This window comes from Petromyzon marinus, unplaced genomic scaffold (assembly GCF_048934315.1).
Source record: "Petromyzon marinus isolate PM22_M1 ecotype Great Lakes invasive population unplaced genomic scaffold, UKy_Petmar_22M1.pri1.0 PM_G_Scaffold_14, whole genome shotgun sequence".
Taxonomy (NCBI): Eukaryota; Metazoa; Chordata; class Hyperoartia; order Petromyzontiformes; family Petromyzontidae; genus Petromyzon; species Petromyzon marinus.
The window spans coordinates 1,793,725-1,813,812 of NW_027422695.1; the positions used below are offsets into that span (position 1 = coordinate 1,793,725).

The window sequence follows — 20,088 nt, forward strand, 5'->3', positions numbered from 1 at the left end:
TTAAATTTTAAACGGAATGTTATTTATTTATTATTTAAAATAATCAAATGTGATTATTTGTAAGTTTTATTTATTATTACTTTAAAATATTAAAATTTGGTTATAAAGAAAGGCTAAATTAATAATTAAATATTTCTGCATTCATTATTTAAAAATAATCCAATTTGATTATTTTAACATATAATGTATATTTATTATTTAATAATAATTGCATTTCATTATTTTAGTTTATACATTTTTATTTATTTATGCTTATTTTAAAAATAATCTAATTTGGTTTTTATTTATTTATTCTTATTTAAAAGTAATCAAATTTGATTATTTTTAATTTATTTTTATTTATAATGATTTTACAAAAATCAAATTTGAGTTTTTATTTATCATTTTTATTATTATTTATTTAATATTATAAAAATATAATCAAATTTAATTGTAGTCCGAGTCCGACCTAGGGGGAGGCCCACGACTGCTTCAGATCTCCGTCGCCGGCCCAGTCGGCCGAGAGAGGCGTCACGTGACGAGTGGCTGTGGGGTCACACCAAGCCGCGCGAACATCGCCAGAGGACACATCGATCCGAGAATCGATGTCACGCGTTGGAATCGCCCCGCCGCCGCCGCCCGCTGCTGCCGCTAACGCTCGGCGATCCGCGCAGGCGTCGATTTTTAGCGACAGGAACGCGAATCGATTCCCTCCGGCGCTCCACGCCATCACGACGATGTTGACCACCGCCGCCTCCGCCGCCCGGCACGCGGCCAAGCGCCTGGGAGTCAATGGCGAAGGCAACGACCGCGTCCAGGCGGGCGCGATGGTGAGCGTCAGTGACGAGCGACTTGACGAGGTGTTTTTATAACGAGAAGATGTTTCTTTTACTCCTCCTCGCCCAGAGCCTCGTTGTGAGGCCTGGGCCAGAGGCTTCACTCAGGCGACGTGCCACCACCACCACCAGCCGTGTTTATATTATTTAACGTGATTGTTTAGCTTTGTAACTCGCAGATTCCAGTGCCGTTGCGAAGAGCTTCTCGTTGTTGGTGTTGGGGATGGACCACGCGGACCACAGCATCGCTAGGCTCTGCTTACGTTCAGTAAAACGCGTTTTGGTAAACGTGGATTTCGTGTTCGTTAACACTTTGGGCTATTTCCAGTGTAATTTTTTTAGACGGCGTTTTCTCTTCTAAGGGTGTGTATTCTCTTTGCACTGAACTAAAATAATAAAAAAATATGAAACAATAAAAACATTACTCATTGTTTTTTTCGGTAAAGTCACGTATGTAGAAATACAATAAAATTATATTGAAACAAAAAACAATCACGACGTTTCGATCACAACGCAAGCGATCTTCATCTTTTGCTGTAAATACAGCAAAAGATGAGAGACGAGAATTCAACAAACCTGAAACAACATTATGTGAAGCACATCCAGTCAGGCCAACAACACAGACACTTCCTGGCGGACCACGAATAAAAACATTGCCTACCAGGAGAAATTCGTTCATGAGGCTATCCACATATACAAGCACAGAGACAATTTCAACCGAGAAGATGGATTCTGGCTTAACAATCATTGGAAGGATTTGATAAACCATTTCGGGTCTTAATTGTTCACGCTTACGGTGGCTTTCAGACCGCATCCATTATTTTCGTCTCCCCCCTCCTCTTTTCAGAACATAGATGGACTCGTCCATCTGAACAAACTCTCAAATCGCTCTCCGTGGTGCTGACGTTAAAAAAAATGCCACTTTTATTCAAATTTTCTTGCTGTGGTTTTCACACCTGATGATGATTGCTTCTTGTGTTGCAGTCAAAACGTCGTGAGAATTGTATTGTTTTATATTTTTATTATTTTATTGTTTCCCTTCTACGTGGTGACTTTACCGGAAGAACCAAGAATATTAATCCCTGCAGTCACGAAAGCTTTAAATCAAAAGTTAAAATACTAATTAAGTTAAAATACCGATATGTTAAATGTCCCACGCGATAGCGTCGTGGGGTAGCTCTTCGACCCTCCCCAATGTGATTAAAAACTTTGCGGAATAAAACTTTACAGCGTCTACAAAAGCGCACCTGGCGGTGGGGGATGCGAGTTCCAGAGTTTGTAACTCGAGGGCCGTTTAGATTTAAAGTTAAACTCGCGAACGTTCTTAGCGATTACTGAAATGATGGCACTGAGCTATGGCCATTTTTTTGCCAAACGGATGCAGATTTAAAAAGCCCTTTAATGCAAGTGTCTGCATCTGCTCCGATATCACTTGCCGGCGATGTTAGCCGTGGCTTTATTTTGGTGATTTTGAAAAAGTTTTATGGTTTGGCCATGATTGTTTTGTTGTAGTACGGAGTTAGACTGATGGCTTTAATCTTAGTTGTCTTGTGGTTGTTGTTGTTGTTTGACTTGCATCCCACTGGGATTTTTCCACACAGCGTTGGTGTACGGTGCTATTTCAAGGATTATTTTGCTGTTTTTTCCTGGATTTTTTGTTTGCACAGTCACACAAAGTCACTTTAAGATGTTTTTCCTGTTCATGTTTTTGTTTGTTGCGGTTGCACCCGATTCAAGAGCCAAATGGCTCACAGGGCTATACCAAATAAATGAAACTGAAAACTGTCTTCTCGGTATAGGAGGAAACAACAGCTTTGCACAATAGTCGTGTTGAGTTTGCTTCCTTGCCGACGTGCACAGGACACGTTTGAGGACCCACACAAGCCCCCACCGTCGGCTGTGGTTCACGTGCGGGGACTCTCGGACACAGCCCTCGAGTCGGACCTCGTGGAGGCCGTGCGGTACTTTGGCCTAGTCAGGTGACCAGTTGGTGGTGACCGTTGCCCGCATGGGGAAGGAAGCTGTATTATTATTATTATTGTTTACCGAAAACACCAAAGATTAATTCCTGCAGTCACGAAAGCTTTGAACCAAGTTTAAACCGCCTCTACGGGGAGGTATAAGGTCTGTATCTTTGTGTCTGTCTTTGTGTTGTCTTGTGTTGTCTGTGTGTTGTCTCTGCTTGTGTATCTGCCTTTGTGTCTGTGCTTGGATTTGTTTCTCTGTGCTGTCTCTGCCTGTGTGTCGGTCTTGGTGCTTCCGAATGTTTGCTACCGTGCTCCACTTTGCTCTATGCATACCTCATGCTAAAATGTCCCATTGTCTCTCAGCCTTGCCTTCTCATGCTAATATGTCCCATTGCCTCTCAGCCTTGCCTTCTCTGCCTATTTAAGGCGACTTCACTGTGTGCTTGTACCTGTGCTGGTCCGCTCTACTTGAATGTCTATGTGTGTGTGTGCCGTCTGTATCTTAAATTTCATACTTAACTTGCAATTTAGCAATCTTTGAAATAACGTAATCAACCAGGCTTTGCGTTAATTGTGTTTTGACCGACCGTCTGTGTTGCTTTATTTGGTTTCCAAATTCTGCTAAACTCTTGTCTGTTTGGTATGCTTCTCTCTCTGTGTCCCCTATTGTGTCGGTGTTAGTTCCCCCCTACTTGGGTGTCTGTATATACATCTGGGGTTATGTGTTTCCCCTCTCTCTTAAATTTAGCTCTTCTGTACCTGATGATGGCTGCTTGTGTTGCAACCGAAACGTCGTACGCTATTATGTAATTTTATTATTTCTTATTTATACGTGACTTTACCGAAAAAAACAAAGATTATTGTTGTTATTATAGTTATTGTTATTGGTGTTATTATTATTGTTATTATTGTTGTGGTGGTGGTGTTTGCGGACGTGGAGTGAACGTAGACCTTGGAAATTCGAGTATTACCGGTTTTCGGTTCAATAACTCAAGAAATTGCATAACACGAAAATACTCGATGGTTCTTAAGCACGGGGTGGGAGATGCCCTTTCTGGGGGTCCAAGACGTGCCAGATTATTTTTTAACAAGGTAAATCCATCGAAACACATTGAGCACGGGCACGTACGCACCGCTACTTTGTTCCATCAAACCTCTAAATTAATAAACATTGTACGTTTTAAAAAAAATATTGAGAACCAAAGGGGGGGTGGCAAGGCTGCAGGTTAAAGCTCAAGAACCACTTCCGTAAATAAAAAGTCGTGGCCGCATTATGCGGCGGACGAGAGGGCGCGGCGTTGCCCACGTCACGGCGTGATCGGCGACGCCGTGCGTGGCTCACTCGGGGCCTTGCCAGCCTGAAGTGACCAACCAAAAACCACTTCATCTTCTTTGGGGTTCTTTCGGTAAAGTCACCACCGCGTAGAATGAGAATAAAATAATAAATTAATAAAAATTCAAATAACACGATCAAATTCTCACGACGTTTCGGGCCACAACACAAGTGGCCTTCATCAGGTGAAGGGACGAGACTGCCAAACTGAAATGGGACAGTCTCGTCCCTTCACCTGATGAAGGCGACTTGTGTTGTGGCCGAAACGTCGTGAGAATTTTATTGTGTTTTTTATTTATTAATTTATTATTTTATTCTCATTCTACGCGACTATACCGAAAGAACCAAAGAAGATGAATCCTTGCAGTCACGAAAGCTTTAAATGGAAACAAAAACCGTTTGTTCTTCAATTTCCCCAAGTCACGAATTCCCTCCGAATTAAAGTGCCGCTGCTGCTTTTGTTGTGCCGTCTGACAAAAGCGGCACACGTTCAACTGTGATTAGTAACCGTGTTAAAAATTTATATCTCGTATTGAAATGGTGCACACACGTACCTTGTTTATGTACGTTTGAAGAGGCTTCATTTGTCAGGTGATACATCGACAGAAGAAGACTACATTACCCTCAAGATGTATTTTAAATATAATTATATTCTTACAGTACATTCAATTCCAACGTACTACACTGCCAAACTGAAATGGGACGTGGCATCTAACCTGCATCCAACCAGTCTCCACTCCGTTGCATGCATTGAAACATTTCTTGAGATCAAATGAGGTGACTTGAAGCAGACCAACCTCATGATTAAAATTAACAACAGGCACGCGTTTTAAAGTCGGCCACATCTTTGAATAACGGCACTCGTTTGAATTGCTCCCTCCGTGCAGCTACGTGGTGATGATACCCAAGACGCGGCAGGCGCTGGTGGAGTTTGAAGACCCGGAGAGCTCCCGCAGCTGCGTCGACTACTCGTCCAAGGGCTCCGTCTACGTGTGCGGGCAGCCGGCCTACTTTAACTTCTCTACCAGCCAGAAGCTTTGGCGCCCTGGCGTCCCGGGGGACAACGGCAACAGCAACCACATCCTGCTCTTCACCATTCTCAACCCCATCTACCCCATCACCACGGTGGGCATTGTTACACTTACAGCAGCTGGACATTAATGTGTGAATAGTTTGTCGGGTGTGCCATGCACACACGCGCGTGTTTCATTTATACGAGTGAAATTATGTCCGTTTTGGATTACAGTGAATGGCTTTGCTAAGGAAACTACATTGATCCTTTGGTTCATTTGAGGCAATTGAAGTCGTGTTTTTTGTTTGTGCTTTGAAGTCTACCAATGGCATTGAATAAAAAACAATATATAGACCTAATGTTGATTTTGGAAAGCGTTGATGTCCTGTATGGCTCGATCTTAAAAATTCACTGGAAAAAAAGCTTTTCAAATTTACTTGGTAATGCGTGCAAAATCACCTCGCTGCGTTTGTGTGCTCCATGTGGTCCTGCAGGATGTGCTTTACAACATTTGCAAACCATTTGGGCCTCTGCAACGCATTGTGATCTTCAGGAAGAATGGCCTGCAGGCCTTTGTGGAATATCCTTTCAACGAGATGCATAACCGTAACGATGTGTCCGCCATTCACGTAATTTTACGTGTTATTTTGGAGATGCTAAATGTATTGTTTTTAAAATGAAATGGTCGTGTTTTCCTTAATTTTTGGCCACGTTTGTTTCGGTTGAGAGCGCCGAGAGAGCGAACTCATCTCTGAATGGAGCGGACATCTATTCGGGCTGCTGTACTCTTATAGTAGACTATGCGAGGGCAAGTACAACCGATACTTTGTACATTCACAAGTGTGTGCACTACAACCTGGGTTTTGTCACCCGCAGACCAAAGATTAATTTAATATTCTGAATTGACCACTTTGGTGAGCAAATAATGCTGAATACACACGGCAATTCATTGCCAGATGAGGGCTTCCGCACTCGATGCCTGTTGTGGGGTTATTTGACTTGTGTGCGTGGTAAAGGAGTGTAGCATATATTGTGGCAGCATAGAAATACAATGCACCCAATGGATTTTACTGTTGCCCACCACACAGCCCCACAACCTACAACAACCCATTGTGCATGACGGGCATCCTTGCCGTTGTCTAAAGTCAAACTTTTCCCAATTGATATTACCGTGAGGGTGGTTCTCATCTGAGCCAGTGCCCTGAGCTAGTTAATGGAAAATTCGCATCCAGTGGGAAGGGTAGAGTTGGTTTTTAATTCCATTTTATTTGGTGACGGGTGATTAACATTCAGCCATAGGCTGCTTTGCGAGACCTGCAGAGTACCTGAGGGGAGATGTTACATTGTTAGCAGGAAATAAAATTACAGAACAGTGATAACGAATGCATCATTTTCATAACGGGGTTATGGCACTTCAACATTTTTGAGGTATACGATCAAGGCTAACGCTTTACAGTACATGAGGAATACCGCGAATAAATAATACCGAGTTAGGCAGAGCATGCCAAACTTATGTGCGATTAAACAAGTTTGGAATTTAAATAGGTCACCGAGGGATAGCGATTTTTATCTGCAAACACGAAGGGAGCTTGTTCCAACGAAGGGGATAATCAACACGTGATCTTAAAAAAAACTGGTGGCAGAAGGCCACTGTTTTCCCACAACTCAGATAAGCACGCTTTTGCTACGTACGGTACGAAAGTTTAGCTTACCGTTGACTTCCTACGTGTGGCAGCTCTTATTCATCTCCCAGGAGGTTAAGGGTTGCGTTAAGTACCTCGGCTTCACCGCAAGTTGCATGCCGTAATTGTCTCGGGGGTAATGACCGCTTAATAATTATTATGCTTGTACATTTTAAATGGTTCTAAAGTTTTGATTTAAAGCTTTCGTGACTGCAAGGATTCATCTTCTTTGGTTCTTTCAGGTAAAGTCACCACCACGTAGAATGAGAATAAAATAATAAAATAAAACAATAAAATTCTCGCGACGTTTCGGCCACAACACAAGGTCGGGATGACAGGTTTGTTCCTTTCACCTGAAGAAGGCCACTTGTGTTGTGGCCGAAACGTCGTGATAATTTTATTGTTTTATTTTATTATTTTATTATCATTCTACGTGATGACTTTACCGAAAGAACCAAAGAAGGTTCTAAAGTAATATATATTTTTTTCCGAGCATCTATGCCCTATATGCTGGCCATGAATAATGTTTATATTTTCCCCCTGCTGTGTCCTCTTTACAGGCCACGCGTCTGAATGTGTTTAAAAATGACTCTGAGACCTGGGACTTCACCAACCCTGGCCTCAAGCAAGGTAAGACCAATATCGAGCATATCAGAGCCGCGCTCTCTCGACAGCTGGTGGTGGTGAGCCCTCGGTGTGTGGGGGGGGGGGGGGTGACGTTTTAACGCAAGGGGGAGGGGTGTGGTGCACGGCGTGATGAAACAGGCATCGGCTTTGCCGTGTTATACTTGAAGATCCGTGGCCAAGTAGAATGGGAAGTTTGGAGCGTTCTCAAGAGGATAATGCAGCTTCTGCACTTGAGATTTTGGTTGCAGAAAAATGTCACACCTGCAGACACACTTGGTTGTCTTGAAGCACATTGGTGTACTGTTTACAATCGACAGAACTTGGTCGTTGTCACAGGAAGTTATTTGAAACGCCACTCCCCTCTTTTGTATCAAACATGCAATCACTGCAATTGTGTAGAGCTGGTCAAGGTTATTTTTGTTTATACCTATCTTCTCCATATACATATGTAGAGGTGTTAACTACGCGCTGTTGCGTAACCTGCATTGCCACCAGGGCAGTGCAGCATTACCCCTGGGTACAACGGTTGGGGTCAGTCGAGGTGAAACGGATCGTGGCCAGGGTTTGGTACGAACCAATCAGACGGTTCCACGTGGGAATGTATGATTGGTTCTGCCTGGCCACGAAGGGGTATAAGACGGGTGACCCAACGGACCTTGGGGAGTTCTCTCCCTGCACGAAGATAGAAGACTGGGCTGAAGCCTAGCTAGGACCCTGGACCAGCCTTTCAGCCCTTCTAAGGGCTAAGGCTCGGCATACCCAGTGGTCAGGACCCACCGGGCCAGCGGTGGGTCAGATAGCCTCCCCTAGGTCCTAGCCGGAGGACTAGGATAGCGGTAGACGTGTGAGTCCCGCCAAGTCCGGAGGTTGTACCTCCTTAGGTATCAAGGAGGTTAGCGGTAGACGTGTGAGTCCCGCCAGGTCCGGAGGCTGTACCTCCCTAGGGTATCGGGTGAGGGGACCGAATATCCCTCTGTGTGTGTTAAGCGTTGTATAAGGAAATAATACAATAAACAGAGTGTGCCTCCTAAAGAAGTCTGCTCGTCCTTACAACACTACACATAAAAGGCAAAGTTGTGAATATGTGGTCTGTTCAAAATGTTTAGCGTACTTCCTGACATGCAACAAACTGGAAATTTGCCATGTGGGTACTTTCCAGACTGTACACCGTGCAAACATTATACAAATACACTTTTTTGGGGGGGGCTCAATAATGCATTTAATTTTTGCACGGCAAGTGAGCTGTGAGAGTCAAATCTGTCACGTGACCCGTAGTGTAGTGGTTAGCGCTACGCTGCGCTACGAACCCGGCGACCCAAGTTCGATTCCTGCTCACCTCCACCACCGGTGACGATTATTTTAACCGGTCCTGGGCCTCCCCTAGGTCGACTCAGCCTCAAACGACTAACTGCTGCGGTGTGTGAACATCGCCACTGGGGAGACAAAGGCGGCCGGGCGTGGTGGATCCAAGTCCCGGGCGAAGCCGGGTAGTAACAGCTAGCGCAACATATAACTAAATAATCTTTGTGTTTTTTTAGCCCATGCTAAGCTTGCGTAGTTTACTCTGGGCAGATTGGTTTTAAACTCCTGCCCGTGTACTTTGTTTTTCTAGTTTACCCTTCACAACAATGTGGCAGTATAAGTGAATGTTGTGAAGAACAGGATTCACAAGGAGGTATGTGGCTGCTGGAGTGTTCAATAATCCATTGGATTAATTTTTTTGTTACCATTAAAGCTGTTGCCCTGGTACTGGACATGCGATAGACATTTCCATTAAGTTGGTGGCGTTTTAGATTTTGATCAGCTTTGAAGATTTTCCCAACGTCAAGTGCATGTGGCCCATAGGCGGGTACTCGGTTGTTCGGGGTGTATCAAGGCTGGGCATTTTTACACTACAGTGGAAAACCTTGCATTGCGAGCATAATTCGTTCCGGGAACGTGTTTGTAATCCAAAGCGCTCGTACATCAAAGCACTCGTCTATCAGTTGTGTGATCACGTGACTCACGGCAGTACAAAGTGTGTCTACACGTACACTGCTCGTATTGCAAGACCTCGCTCGTTTATCAAGTTAATATTTATTTACAATTTTAGCTCGTCTTGCAAAACACTTGCAGACCAAGTTACTCGCAATCCAAGGTTTTACTTTTATATTTAGATTTACCAGGGTGTGTGTCTGTTGGATCAGAAGTAGGTGCCAACTTTCAATGGCATATTTGAGGTGGACATTGCACGTTGCGTTTTTATATTTTGTAGGGTTGAGAAACCTTGACTGCATTATGTGGTGTCTGGATACTAAGCGGAGAAGCTTAGAGGATGTCAGAAAAGCCGATATTTACGATTGAAAATATCACTTATTATAAAGTAACCCTTTTAATTTGGTACGATTGAGCCTGAACAGGAAAATGGTATCTTTGTCCCGAGTACATTGTGTGTACGCACAGATATTAGTTTCTGAAGAGGTAAGTCTCGCCACTTTATCAAGGGAGCTTCAGGGACACGGTTCGGTTTGATTTAATCGCCAAATTTCCGTAAACGCTTCGAAGAGTATTTTCCTCACTCCCAACATCAACGCTACAAGGAGCATCTGCGAGCATTGCCGCACACAGAAGCACACGGAGGCAATTTGCAAGCAACACACGAGCAATCAAGCGCCCGGCAGCCAACAGCCACCGACGTGAACGGCGACGACACGAACGGCGACATTGGCGACATCCTCGTCGGCACTTGGGAGGCACCAGGGACCAAGCAACCAACACGCCGCCACCGCTGTGACACGCACGGCCGACCCGCGCACCCCACGCCTGCAGCGCCACGTCATGGAACACTCGGCGCAGCACGCTGCATCCGCTGCACCGCAACCGCCACGTGCCGCTTGGCAGAGGCCATCGGATAACCCGCGTCCAGCCGCAGGCACCGGGGGACACGGCGCTGACAGACCGGCAAAGCACCGGAACCGCCGCGAAGAAGCCGGGAGCGACGAAAGCCCGCATTCACCGCGAACGGGACTTGGAAATAAGCCGAACGGAACGCGTGCCGATGCGTTTGGGGCTTAAAATCGCTCCGTTGGTGAGAATTTACCTCCACGCTCGTACGTTTAGACTGCCTTGCTAAAGTTTTGTTTGCAAACGAGGCTTTTGACATTGCAGATGCCAGACACAACGCATTTCGCATCGGTTTATAAGCGGCGATCTTTTTCATTTTAAAGGTTCGTAAGGCCCCATCGCCCACTTCAAGCGTCCCAATTTTAAGCCCCAAACCAAAAAGGGTCGCCGGAGAGCGAGAGGTGCGGTGGCACGGACAACGCGGGGGGGTGCATTTGTGCCAAGCGTGACTGCTGTTGGCGCAGGAAAGAAGGTGCCGGCCTTTCTGTTGCATCCTCCTCGCGATGGGTCGTCAGCCGCCGCCCGACTCTGGGCAACTTTGTGTTCCCGTCGAAGCGTAGACTGGGTAAGAAACGAGCGGGCATCGCAGGCGGCAACCACGGACACTCGCTGACGCCGCACCTCGGAACAATTTGTCGCGTGCATCTGTACACCTCCAATAAATTTTGTTTTTTCTTCTTCTTGCGATGAGCGTTTCTTTACGCGCTGTATTTTGTATGGTGCTCGTTATTTATGTTGCGCCGTGTGAAATCTGCATTTTAAAAATACCGCCAATTGTTTTTATCGACAGACGCAGCGCACCCCCGTGTGGAGTGTGCCCGGAATTTCTTAATGTGTTGGTCATGTGAATGTTCTGGGTGCAGAATGCATTTTTTGGATTGTCCTTATTTTGTGCAGCAATGAGCGCTTATGTTTCCCGTGGGTGAATTTGGTGATCGTTTTTTTGTTGTTTTCAGAGGACAATGCAATGATGCCAGCGAAGCAAACGTCTCTCCTTGGCGACCATCCCAAAGCACACGCTTGCGGTGGTGGCGACTGTGGAGGTAATCCCCTTGTTGCGAATGCTATAATTTCGGTTTCCTTCAGCTTGCTGTCAGATTGAAAGAACCTGCTGCCTGTTGAGAACATTTCTTATTTGGAATTAGTGTTAAGGTGCATCCTAAAAACCTTTTTTTGCGATTAACAATTGCAACATATGAGTTGCTTTGTGTTTTAAGAGACGATATTTCCAATAGCTATCAGATGTATTGGGTATTTAAAACAAGCTATGCTGAATAAGAGCTCTAGCTTGGTGGCCCTCAACCTAAAATAAAAACTAGTTTAGTCTATTCCCTAGGCAACTGAGTCTTCTGGACCAATGTTTTCCAGTGTCTCCAAGGAGTAGAGTGGTGATTCCTGGGTTACCTGACCTTATAGGAAAGGGCACACGTGTGTAAGATGATGGTTGTCATAAATCTGTTTTTCAGAGAAGTTTAGAGAGTTTCAGCTAGTTCACGATGCGTTTCCCCCTCTTGTGTGTTTGCGTCACAGGCCACCAGCAGCCACCACCACCGGGCGTCGACTACGGATCTGGCGGCGACGGCATGGGCGGTGGGGGAGGAATGGGCATGGGAGTAGGCATGGGCAACCAGGTTGGGCCCCAGGGTGGTACCCAGGGCCAGCACGTGCAGGCCATGATGAACCAGCAGGCCGACAACAAGGTCCTCATTGTGTACGACTTGGATGCCGAACGCTTCAACTGCGACCGCGTGTTTAACATCCTCTGCCTCTTCGGCGACGTGGAGAAGGTGCCTTCGCTGGGTGTTGCGCGCACCTGCTTTGAAATGAGTCCCCGTTTTTTTTCTTCCAAAGGTTCAACCGCGGTGCAATGCGTACGCATGCGTGTGGTGCACGTCGTGCGCTGATCGTGTTATATAAAGTGGGAGATTCACACGACCAAATTTGTTCACCGATTGACAACATACACATTTGGTCATTTTCTTTACAAAAATGTACCCAATGCGAAGTGTTCTTTGTGCATGTTTTCTAATGGCCCCTCGGCCAACACTTCACATTTCAACAATGCGTTACAACGAAACTTGTAGATATTTTCGTGCAAGATTGCGCGATGCTGAACCGTCTTACGGGTTGTTATTTTTGTAGGTTAAGTTCCTGAAGAGCAAGCCGGGAGCCGCCATGGTCGAGATGGGAGATCAGTACGCCGTGCACAGGGCGGTTTTTCACCTCAATATGTCTCAGATCTTTGGAAATAAAATCAACCTCTGGTGAGCCTTTTTGTTCCCGTGTTCAATTGGTAAATGTAACTCGTCATATCCTGTTAATGTAATTGGATACTGCTTTCTCTTTAGGGAAGACACTTTTACTAAATATTTAGTGCAAGTGACGAAATTTTAGGACGGTGAAAAAGAGAGCTGATGAATACCGTGAACGAAACACTTGTCACACAGCTCACGAGGACCCCGATGACTTGCTGTCCAGAGCCTTTATTGAAGTGGCGAACATGAAATTTGGATTCTAGATTTGAAGCTTTACGGGGAGGGCCTTTATTGAAATAGCGAACGTGAAATTTGAATTCTAGATTTGAAGCTCTACGGGGAGGGCTTTCACCTATCTGTTAGAGCTTTCAACAGACAACGGGACAAGAAGTCAAAGTTCATCGAGACGCTGACCTTCCTCAAAAGATGCCGCGACAACAAGCTTAAAGGACGCGACCTGGGCTTGCTGTCTTCACTCCAACGCTGTCCTCTGGACAGTCCAGTCCCTTCACCTGATGAAGGCCACTTGTGTTGTGGCCAAAACGTGATTTTTTGTTATTTTATTTTTTACCCACGTGACTTTACCGAATCGAACCAAAGAGCACGTGAAATTTGGAACGTGATAAAATAAAACCTAAAAACAGTTTCTTCGCGCTATTCCCTCCCTTCCGCCCTCGTCTCGGCAGCGTATCGAGGCAGCGGTCGATTGTGCCGGGCCAGGCGTTCGAGCTGCCGGACGGCACCGACAGCTACAGGGACTACGCAGGTTCTCGCAACCACCGCTACGCCGACAGCGAGAAGGCGGCGAAGAACCGCAACCAGCGTCCCACCGCGGTGCTGCACTTCTTCAACGCGCCCACGGACATCACGGCCGAGATGTTCGCGCAGGTCCGTGCCCCCGCCGCCCCTTCAGCCTGCTGCCAGCAGCGCAGAAGGGGAGCGCGTTCGGTTTCTTTAAAAGTTTTCCCAGGTGAAGCTTTTATAAATATTCAAGTCCAAAGTTTGCACGTTAAACAATCGTGGGTTTTTAAGATGAGCCTATTGATGTTGTGGAGTTTGTGGTGGCCCATGACACGTTTCCTGTGACGGGAGAAATGTAAAATGGTGTAATGTAGTTTCCTTTCAGCGGTTAAAACATAAGATGTATAAATAATGCAGTCGATGTTCCAAAGGGACTTTTTTGTTACAGACTAGACAACACCTCGCGTTAATTTGTCCTGTTTAATACATTACGATTCATATTCATTTGTATTCGAAAGGTTTACATTTCAGTCTTTGGACATTGTTTCTGCCAATGGTTGCATTCCCCCGGAGTCTATGCTTGGTGTTCACAATAATCTGAGCACTTTGAAAGACTGCTCCTAAGCTGGCGAATGTAATCTTAAAAATGGACAACGGGATTTGTGCCTGCAATTAAACTGACATCTCCTGAATGCTTTACCGTTGCACGTTAACTGTTACCAACTATTAACGTAAACGCCGCCCGTTCTGTCCCCGCAGCTGTGCGACGAAATGTCGATTGCGAGGCCCCGTTCTTTCAAAGTGTTTTCTGGAAAAAGTAAGTCCCGCAAAGTATGTTTATTATTTATCTTACGTGTCATGGCACAGAATAAATCGTGTACTGTATTCTCCATGCAATCGTCGCTTGATTTACAGCACGACACCAGATGATCTGCAACGTGTGCTATGAGGCCATGCTAAAGAAACCCTGTGAGAAATTCTCTCCCGAGAGCAGTCCTTGCTATTCACTCGCGCCCAAGCTGACTGGACCGTGTTAGCGTAGCCAAGGCATCGGACTGAAGCCTTCCTGCTGCAGAAATTCACCCACGACTGGCACCACCCTTTAAACACGGCAAAGGGTTTCATATTCTTGGTTCTTTAGGTAAAGTCACGTAGAAGGGAAACAACAAAATAATAAATATATACAAACACAGACAATTTCAACCGAGAAGATTGATTCTGGCTTAGCAATCATTGGAAGGATTTGATAAACCATTTCGGGTCTTAATTGATCGTTCACGCTTACGGTGGCTTTCAGACCGCATCCATTATTTTCGTCTCCCCCCTCCTCTTTTCAGAACATAGATGGACTCGTCCATCTGAACAACTGCCAAATCGCTCTCCGTGGTGCTAACGTTAAAAATAACCGCCACTTTTTTTAAAATTTTCTTGCTGTGGTTTTCACACCTGATGATGATTGCTTGTGTTGCAGTCGAAACGTCGTGAGAATTTTATTTTATATTTTTATTATTTTATTGTTTCCCTTCTACGTGGTGGTGACTTTACCGAAAGAACCAAGAATATGAATCCCTGCAGTCACGAAAGCTTTAAATCAAAATGGCGAAGGGTGTTGCGTTTTACACGACCCAAATGACTCCATGAGCGACGGTCCGTCCACGTGTCCAGCCGATAGGAGCGTGTCCGGCCTGATGGAGTGGGAGACCAAGAACGATGCCATGGAGGCTCTGGCGTGCATTAACCATCACCCCCTGAAGAACGCAAGTAAGTTGTGGGGTGTTGGCCATTTGTGTTGGTGCGATGACATTGAAGCGGTGCTGCATTATCGGCAAATCTTTGGTCGTACGCTCTGTTGAGCACCTAATGTTCAGATTTGGGGGGGGCGCTTGTTATTACCATAGCACAGTGGTTCTTAACCTTGTTGGAGGTACCGAACCCCACCAGTTTCATATGCGCATTCACCGAACCCCTCTTTAGTGAAAAATAAAATGTGATTTTTTTCAAATTCAAGACAGATATGTTTTTTACTGGTACACAAAATGAGCCGTGCATGAACATTACCTTGTTCAAAGAATAAAACCAACACAATGCATAAACTCACAACAAATTACATACCTGGAAATCAATGTGACTTCTGCTGTTGCCTTTGAGAGATCAGTTCAGATATGCGTGGCTTCACCTTGGCAAGTGCCACTCTCATGTCATTTTCACAGCAAAGTCTGTTCCTTTTCTTCGTTTTTATGTCCAGCATCCTCGAAAAGGATTGCTCACAAAGATATGTTGTAACAAATGGTATAAAAAAATCCAGGGCTTTCTTAGCAATAACTGGATACTTGTTCATTTGTCGACACCCAAAACGTTGAGAGCGTTGTTGTTCTGAAGAGTTGCTGTTGAACCTGGCTCTGCTGAATTTCAATGATTTAGTCGAGGAATTCATCATTGACATCTGCTGTTTCAACAGCAAACGTGAACGGCTGTCTCACCCATGCTGGATATGACTCTCTTGTAGGGAAATATCCGTCGAGAGACTTTGCAAGCTCATCTAAGTGCGTGGCAATTGTTTGCTTCAGTTCCGTGGATACAGAAATATCTCCGATTCCAGACACATCTTCGATCTTACTTGCACAGTCGTCCAGAAGCGGGAAGTTTGCGAAGTTATTGTTCTCTGTTCGTCGTTTCCATAACGGTAGCTTTTTTTTAAAAGCCTTCAGGTGTTCTTCCGCTTCCATGATATTGACTCCACCACCCTGCATCTGCTGATTGAGATGATTGAGAGCTGCGAATATATCAGCCATGTACGCTAAAATGAGAATGAACTCAGGATTTTTGAAGCAATCTGCATGGCAGTGGTGGTGCTCTTGCAAAAACAGGGCTAATTCCACACGCATGGCAAAAACACGATTCAGCACCTGTCCCCGGGATAACCACCGAATATTAGAATGGAGCAGAAGTACCTCAAATTCAGAGCCCATTTCTTTACACAGCTCACTGAAGATGCGGTGCCTCAGAGCACTTTTTCGCACATAGTTCACACATTCCACCACAGTTTTTAATACTTCTGCCATTTTTGGAGGTAAGGTTTTTGTTGCCAACGCATGCCTGTGCAGAATACAATGCGTCACAATGATGTGTGGTGCATCGGCCTTTACTAGCGCACCAAAACCAGACTTTCTTCCCAGCATGACTGGAGCTCCGTCCGTACAAACTGCAGAAACCATATCCCATGAAAGATTGTTGTCTCTGAAGAAGTCATCCACAAGCTTCTTCACATCGGCTGCCTTCGTTGTTGTTGTAAGAGGCTTACAAAATAAAAACTCTTCTTTTATCATGTCGTCTTTCACATAGCGTACAAAAACAGCAAGCTGGCTTAGATCAGAAACGTCTGTGGTTTCGTCGAGTTGAAGGCTGAATTTTGCCGGGCTTGAAATCAGATCCGCGACTACTTGAGCCAAGATGTCTTTACTCATATCTTCTATTCTGTCACTGACGGTGTCATTTGAAAGGGGAATTTGGGATAATTTACCTTCGGCCGCTGTTCCGAGTATCAGATTCGCCATCTTTAATGCAGCTGGTTTCACAAGTGTTTCACCAATGGTGTGTGGCTTGCCCTGCTTTGCGATCAGGTAAGCAACTTCGTACGATGCTGTCAGGATCGGTTTGTTAACAGGTACAAATCCAAGAGCAGGCAGAGTGGCCCTTTCATCGAATCTGGCTCTCTTCACCCTGAATTCAGCAAGTGTTGTGTTCTTGTATTCCCCGTCTCCATGCAGCTGCAAGAAGTGTACCTTTAGTTTTGCCGGTGCAAGACTAGAGTTGCTCAACTTGGCGTTGCAAATCATGCAGATAGGACGCTCACTCCCATCACGTTCCGTGATACATGAGAATCCATGTTATACATATTCGTCCGACCACTTTCTGCTTTTGCCCGACATAGTTAGTATGGATAAAATATTAAAGAAATCACACGACGTACGACAACAACAGTCACACGTTGACTACTGAGTACGCACTAAATTCCCCGCAGCGCTGATTGGCCAAGCAGTGTAGCATGATTATCTGCAGCCAGTGATGGCCAAGCGGGCCGTGTGTGTCATCACAAATTTACACAATAATTCAAGTGTGTCCGGACCTCCGTGGCGGGGGCTCTGCCGAACCCCTGAGATCGACTCACCGAACCCCTGGGGTTCGATCGAACCCAGGTTAAGAACCACTGCCATAGCACCATCTGTGTACACTGGCTGCCTAGCAGCCTTGGGTGAAATTGCAGGAAGCGAAAGCAGTTGTAGTTTGTTGTATTATATATTAACAGGTTGTTATTTATGGGCGATTTGGATTTCGTTGTTGTTTGCATGTACAGAATGGAATTGAAAGTTGACATAGCCAAGCACTTTCACTTATCACAACTCAACGTTATCTTAGCTCCCTGAACGAGTTTGTTGACATCGACAAAGACCCTCCTAAGAATCGCTTCATTGTTTTAAGTTTTTGTGTGCTCCAGTGAAGACGTCATGTGGCTCCCCTGTTTTTATTTTCTCAGATGTTCCATACCTCTACACCCTCAAACTGTGCTTCTCTACTGCCCAGCCTTCATAGAAGACAACTCAACATGTTTCATGCCGTATTGAACGTCGGTGTCAACATCATTGTCACTTTGTGTACTATTTGTGAATGTCCCATCACTCTTGTTGAAAGTTAACCGTGGGTATAGGTCGAAAGTGCAATTGACGCGTTTACATTTTAGTTGTCATTTTTTGGAGGATTAATTTAGATTTCTATATTGACTGCACCGAAAGATTTTAAAGGTCGCAGTGGAAATGAAGAATGTTGAAATTAAAATAATTATGATTAGTCTCCTTAACCTGCCGAGTTTGTCTGCCGTGTGCATTGCTATTTTGTCCATGAGCCCCAAACCAGATTTCACTTGGCAGTCCTCGGGTGCCGTAACTTTAGCGGCTCCAATTAATTTACAATTTCGGGGGGTTCTCAACTTGCTCATAGCCAAAGTTTTTGCTCCCACCACGAGTGATGCTCCTTTCTTGCTGTAGCCCATGGCACTAATATTGCCCATTTAATTTCATAACGGAGAGCTCTGAAATAAATGCCAAAGAGACCCTTTTGGGGGGGGCTGGTAAAAATATACCCCGACTCATTGAAAATCCCATTGAAAAACATGGGTTGGCATTCTGTACAGTGCGTGTATTTAGCAGGTTAATACGCTTGCAAATATAAACCCCAAGAGAAAATAGAACAGTGTTTGAAAATAAAAGTATGGAGAGATGCATGTTTGACATCGAACTGGAATCGATTGAACATGAGCGTGGAGACATGAAGGAAGTTGGGCATAGGGTAGGTGAGTGACTGAGTGTGTGGGTGGCTAGGTGAGTGACTGAGTGACTGAGTGTGTGGGTGGCTAGGTGAGTGACTGAGTGAATGAGTGTGTGGGTGGCTAGGTGAGTGACTGAGTGAATGAGTGACTGAGTGTGTGGGTGGCTAGGTGAGTGACTGAGTGTGTGGGTGGCTAGGTGAGTGAGTGAATGAGTGACTGTGGGTGGCTAGGTGAGTGACTGCGTGAATGAGTGACTGTGTGGGTGGCTAGGTGAGTGACTGTGGGTGGCTAGGTGAGTGACTGAATGAGTGACTAAGTGTCTGTGTGGGTGGCTAAGTGAGTGACTGAGTGAATGAGTGAGTGTGTGGGTGGCTAGGTGAGTGACTGAGTGTTGGTGGCTAGGTGAGTGACTGTGTGGGTGGCTAGATGAGTCACTGAGTGAATGAGTGACTGTGTCTGTGGGTGGCTAGGTGAGTGACTGAGTGTATGAGTGTGTGGGTGGCTAAGTGAGTGAATGAGTGACTGAGTGTGTGGGTGGCTAGGTGAGTGTGTGAATGAGTGTGTGTGGGTGGCTAGGTGAGTGAGTGAATGAGTGACTGAGTGTGTGGGTGGCTAGGTGAGTGAGTGACTGAGTGTGTGGGTGGCTAGGTGAGTGAGTGACTGAGTGTGTGGGTGGCTAGGTGAGTGAATGAGTGACTGTGTGGGTGGCTAGGTGAGTGAGTGACTGTGGGTGGCTAGGTGAGTGAATGAGTGACAGTGTCTGTGTGGGTGGGTAGGTGAGTGACTGTGTGTCTGTGTGGGTGGCTAGGTGAGTGAGTGTGTGGGTGGCTAGGTGAGTGCGTGAATGAGTGACTGTGTGTGTGCGGCTAGGTGAGTGAATGACTTAGTGTGTGGGTGGCTAGGTGAGTGACTGTGTGGGTGGCTAGGTGAGTGAATGACTGAGTGTGTGGGTGGCTAGGTGAGTGACTGTGTGGGTGGCTAGGTGAGTGAGTGACTGAGTGTGTGGGTGGCTAGGTGAGTGTGTGTCTGTGTGGGTGGCTTATCAGGGATGGGTCCCATGTGGCCAGTGGTCGAGACCTGTACCTTGGCTGGGTCAGGTCAGACTAGCCTCCCCTAGGACCCCCTTAGCCGGAGGACCCCGAGACCCTAGCCCAGGAATAGGGCGAGTTAGACCGAAGCCGTACCTCCTCAGCAGCGGGTGAAGGGGCCGTTACCCCTTCAAGTAGAAGGCTGTATTGTATTGTGTTAAGCACCTTTGTAATAAATAAGCATTGCCTCTACCGATTCGTCTCTACGCTGTCTTAAAGAACCCACTACACATGTACAGGCATAACTCTTACGTCTGTAACCATTGAACTTGTTTTAAATACATATAAAAACTCTAAACATTTATCATGTGTACAGTATCGTAATTAAGGCGGGTACTGATACCCCAATAAAGTGCTCATAT

At 45.6% G+C, this 20,088-nt stretch overlaps 1 protein-coding gene across 1 annotated transcript; it reads left to right on the forward strand.

Moving 5' to 3' along the window:
• Window positions 1-452: 452 nt before the first annotated feature.
• On the forward strand, window positions 453-18,593 carry LOC142910242 (heterogeneous nuclear ribonucleoprotein L-like). The gene is made up of 13 exons (XM_076059948.1): window positions 453-839; window positions 2,676-2,794; window positions 5,003-5,240; window positions 5,622-5,707; window positions 5,839-5,935; window positions 7,370-7,439; window positions 11,276-11,362; window positions 11,850-12,106; window positions 12,462-12,583; window positions 13,261-13,462; window positions 14,075-14,132; window positions 14,981-15,076; window positions 17,850-18,593. Exons 1-13 carry the CDS (start codon window positions 585-587, stop codon window positions 17,903-17,905), a joined length of 1,743 nt encoding a protein of 580 aa, XP_075916063.1. The 5' UTR covers window positions 453-584; the 3' UTR covers window positions 17,906-18,593.
• The last annotated feature ends 1,495 nt before the right edge of the window (window positions 18,594-20,088 follow it).

Excerpts from the sequence above, each read along its gene's own strand:
- LOC142910242 (XM_076059948.1), top strand. The coding sequence starts at position 585 with ATGTCACGCGTTGGAATCGCCCCGCCGCCGCCGCCCGCTGCTGCCGCT. Across the intron at positions 5,708-5,838 it reads GGCCTGCAGGCCTTTGTGGA|GTTTGTTTCGGTTGAGAGCG; the intron begins ATATCCTTTCAA and ends ATTTTTGGCCAC. Across the intron at positions 14,133-14,980 it reads CAAAGTGTTTTCTGGAAAAA|CCGATAGGAGCGTGTCCGGC; the intron begins GTAAGTCCCGCA and ends CCACGTGTCCAG.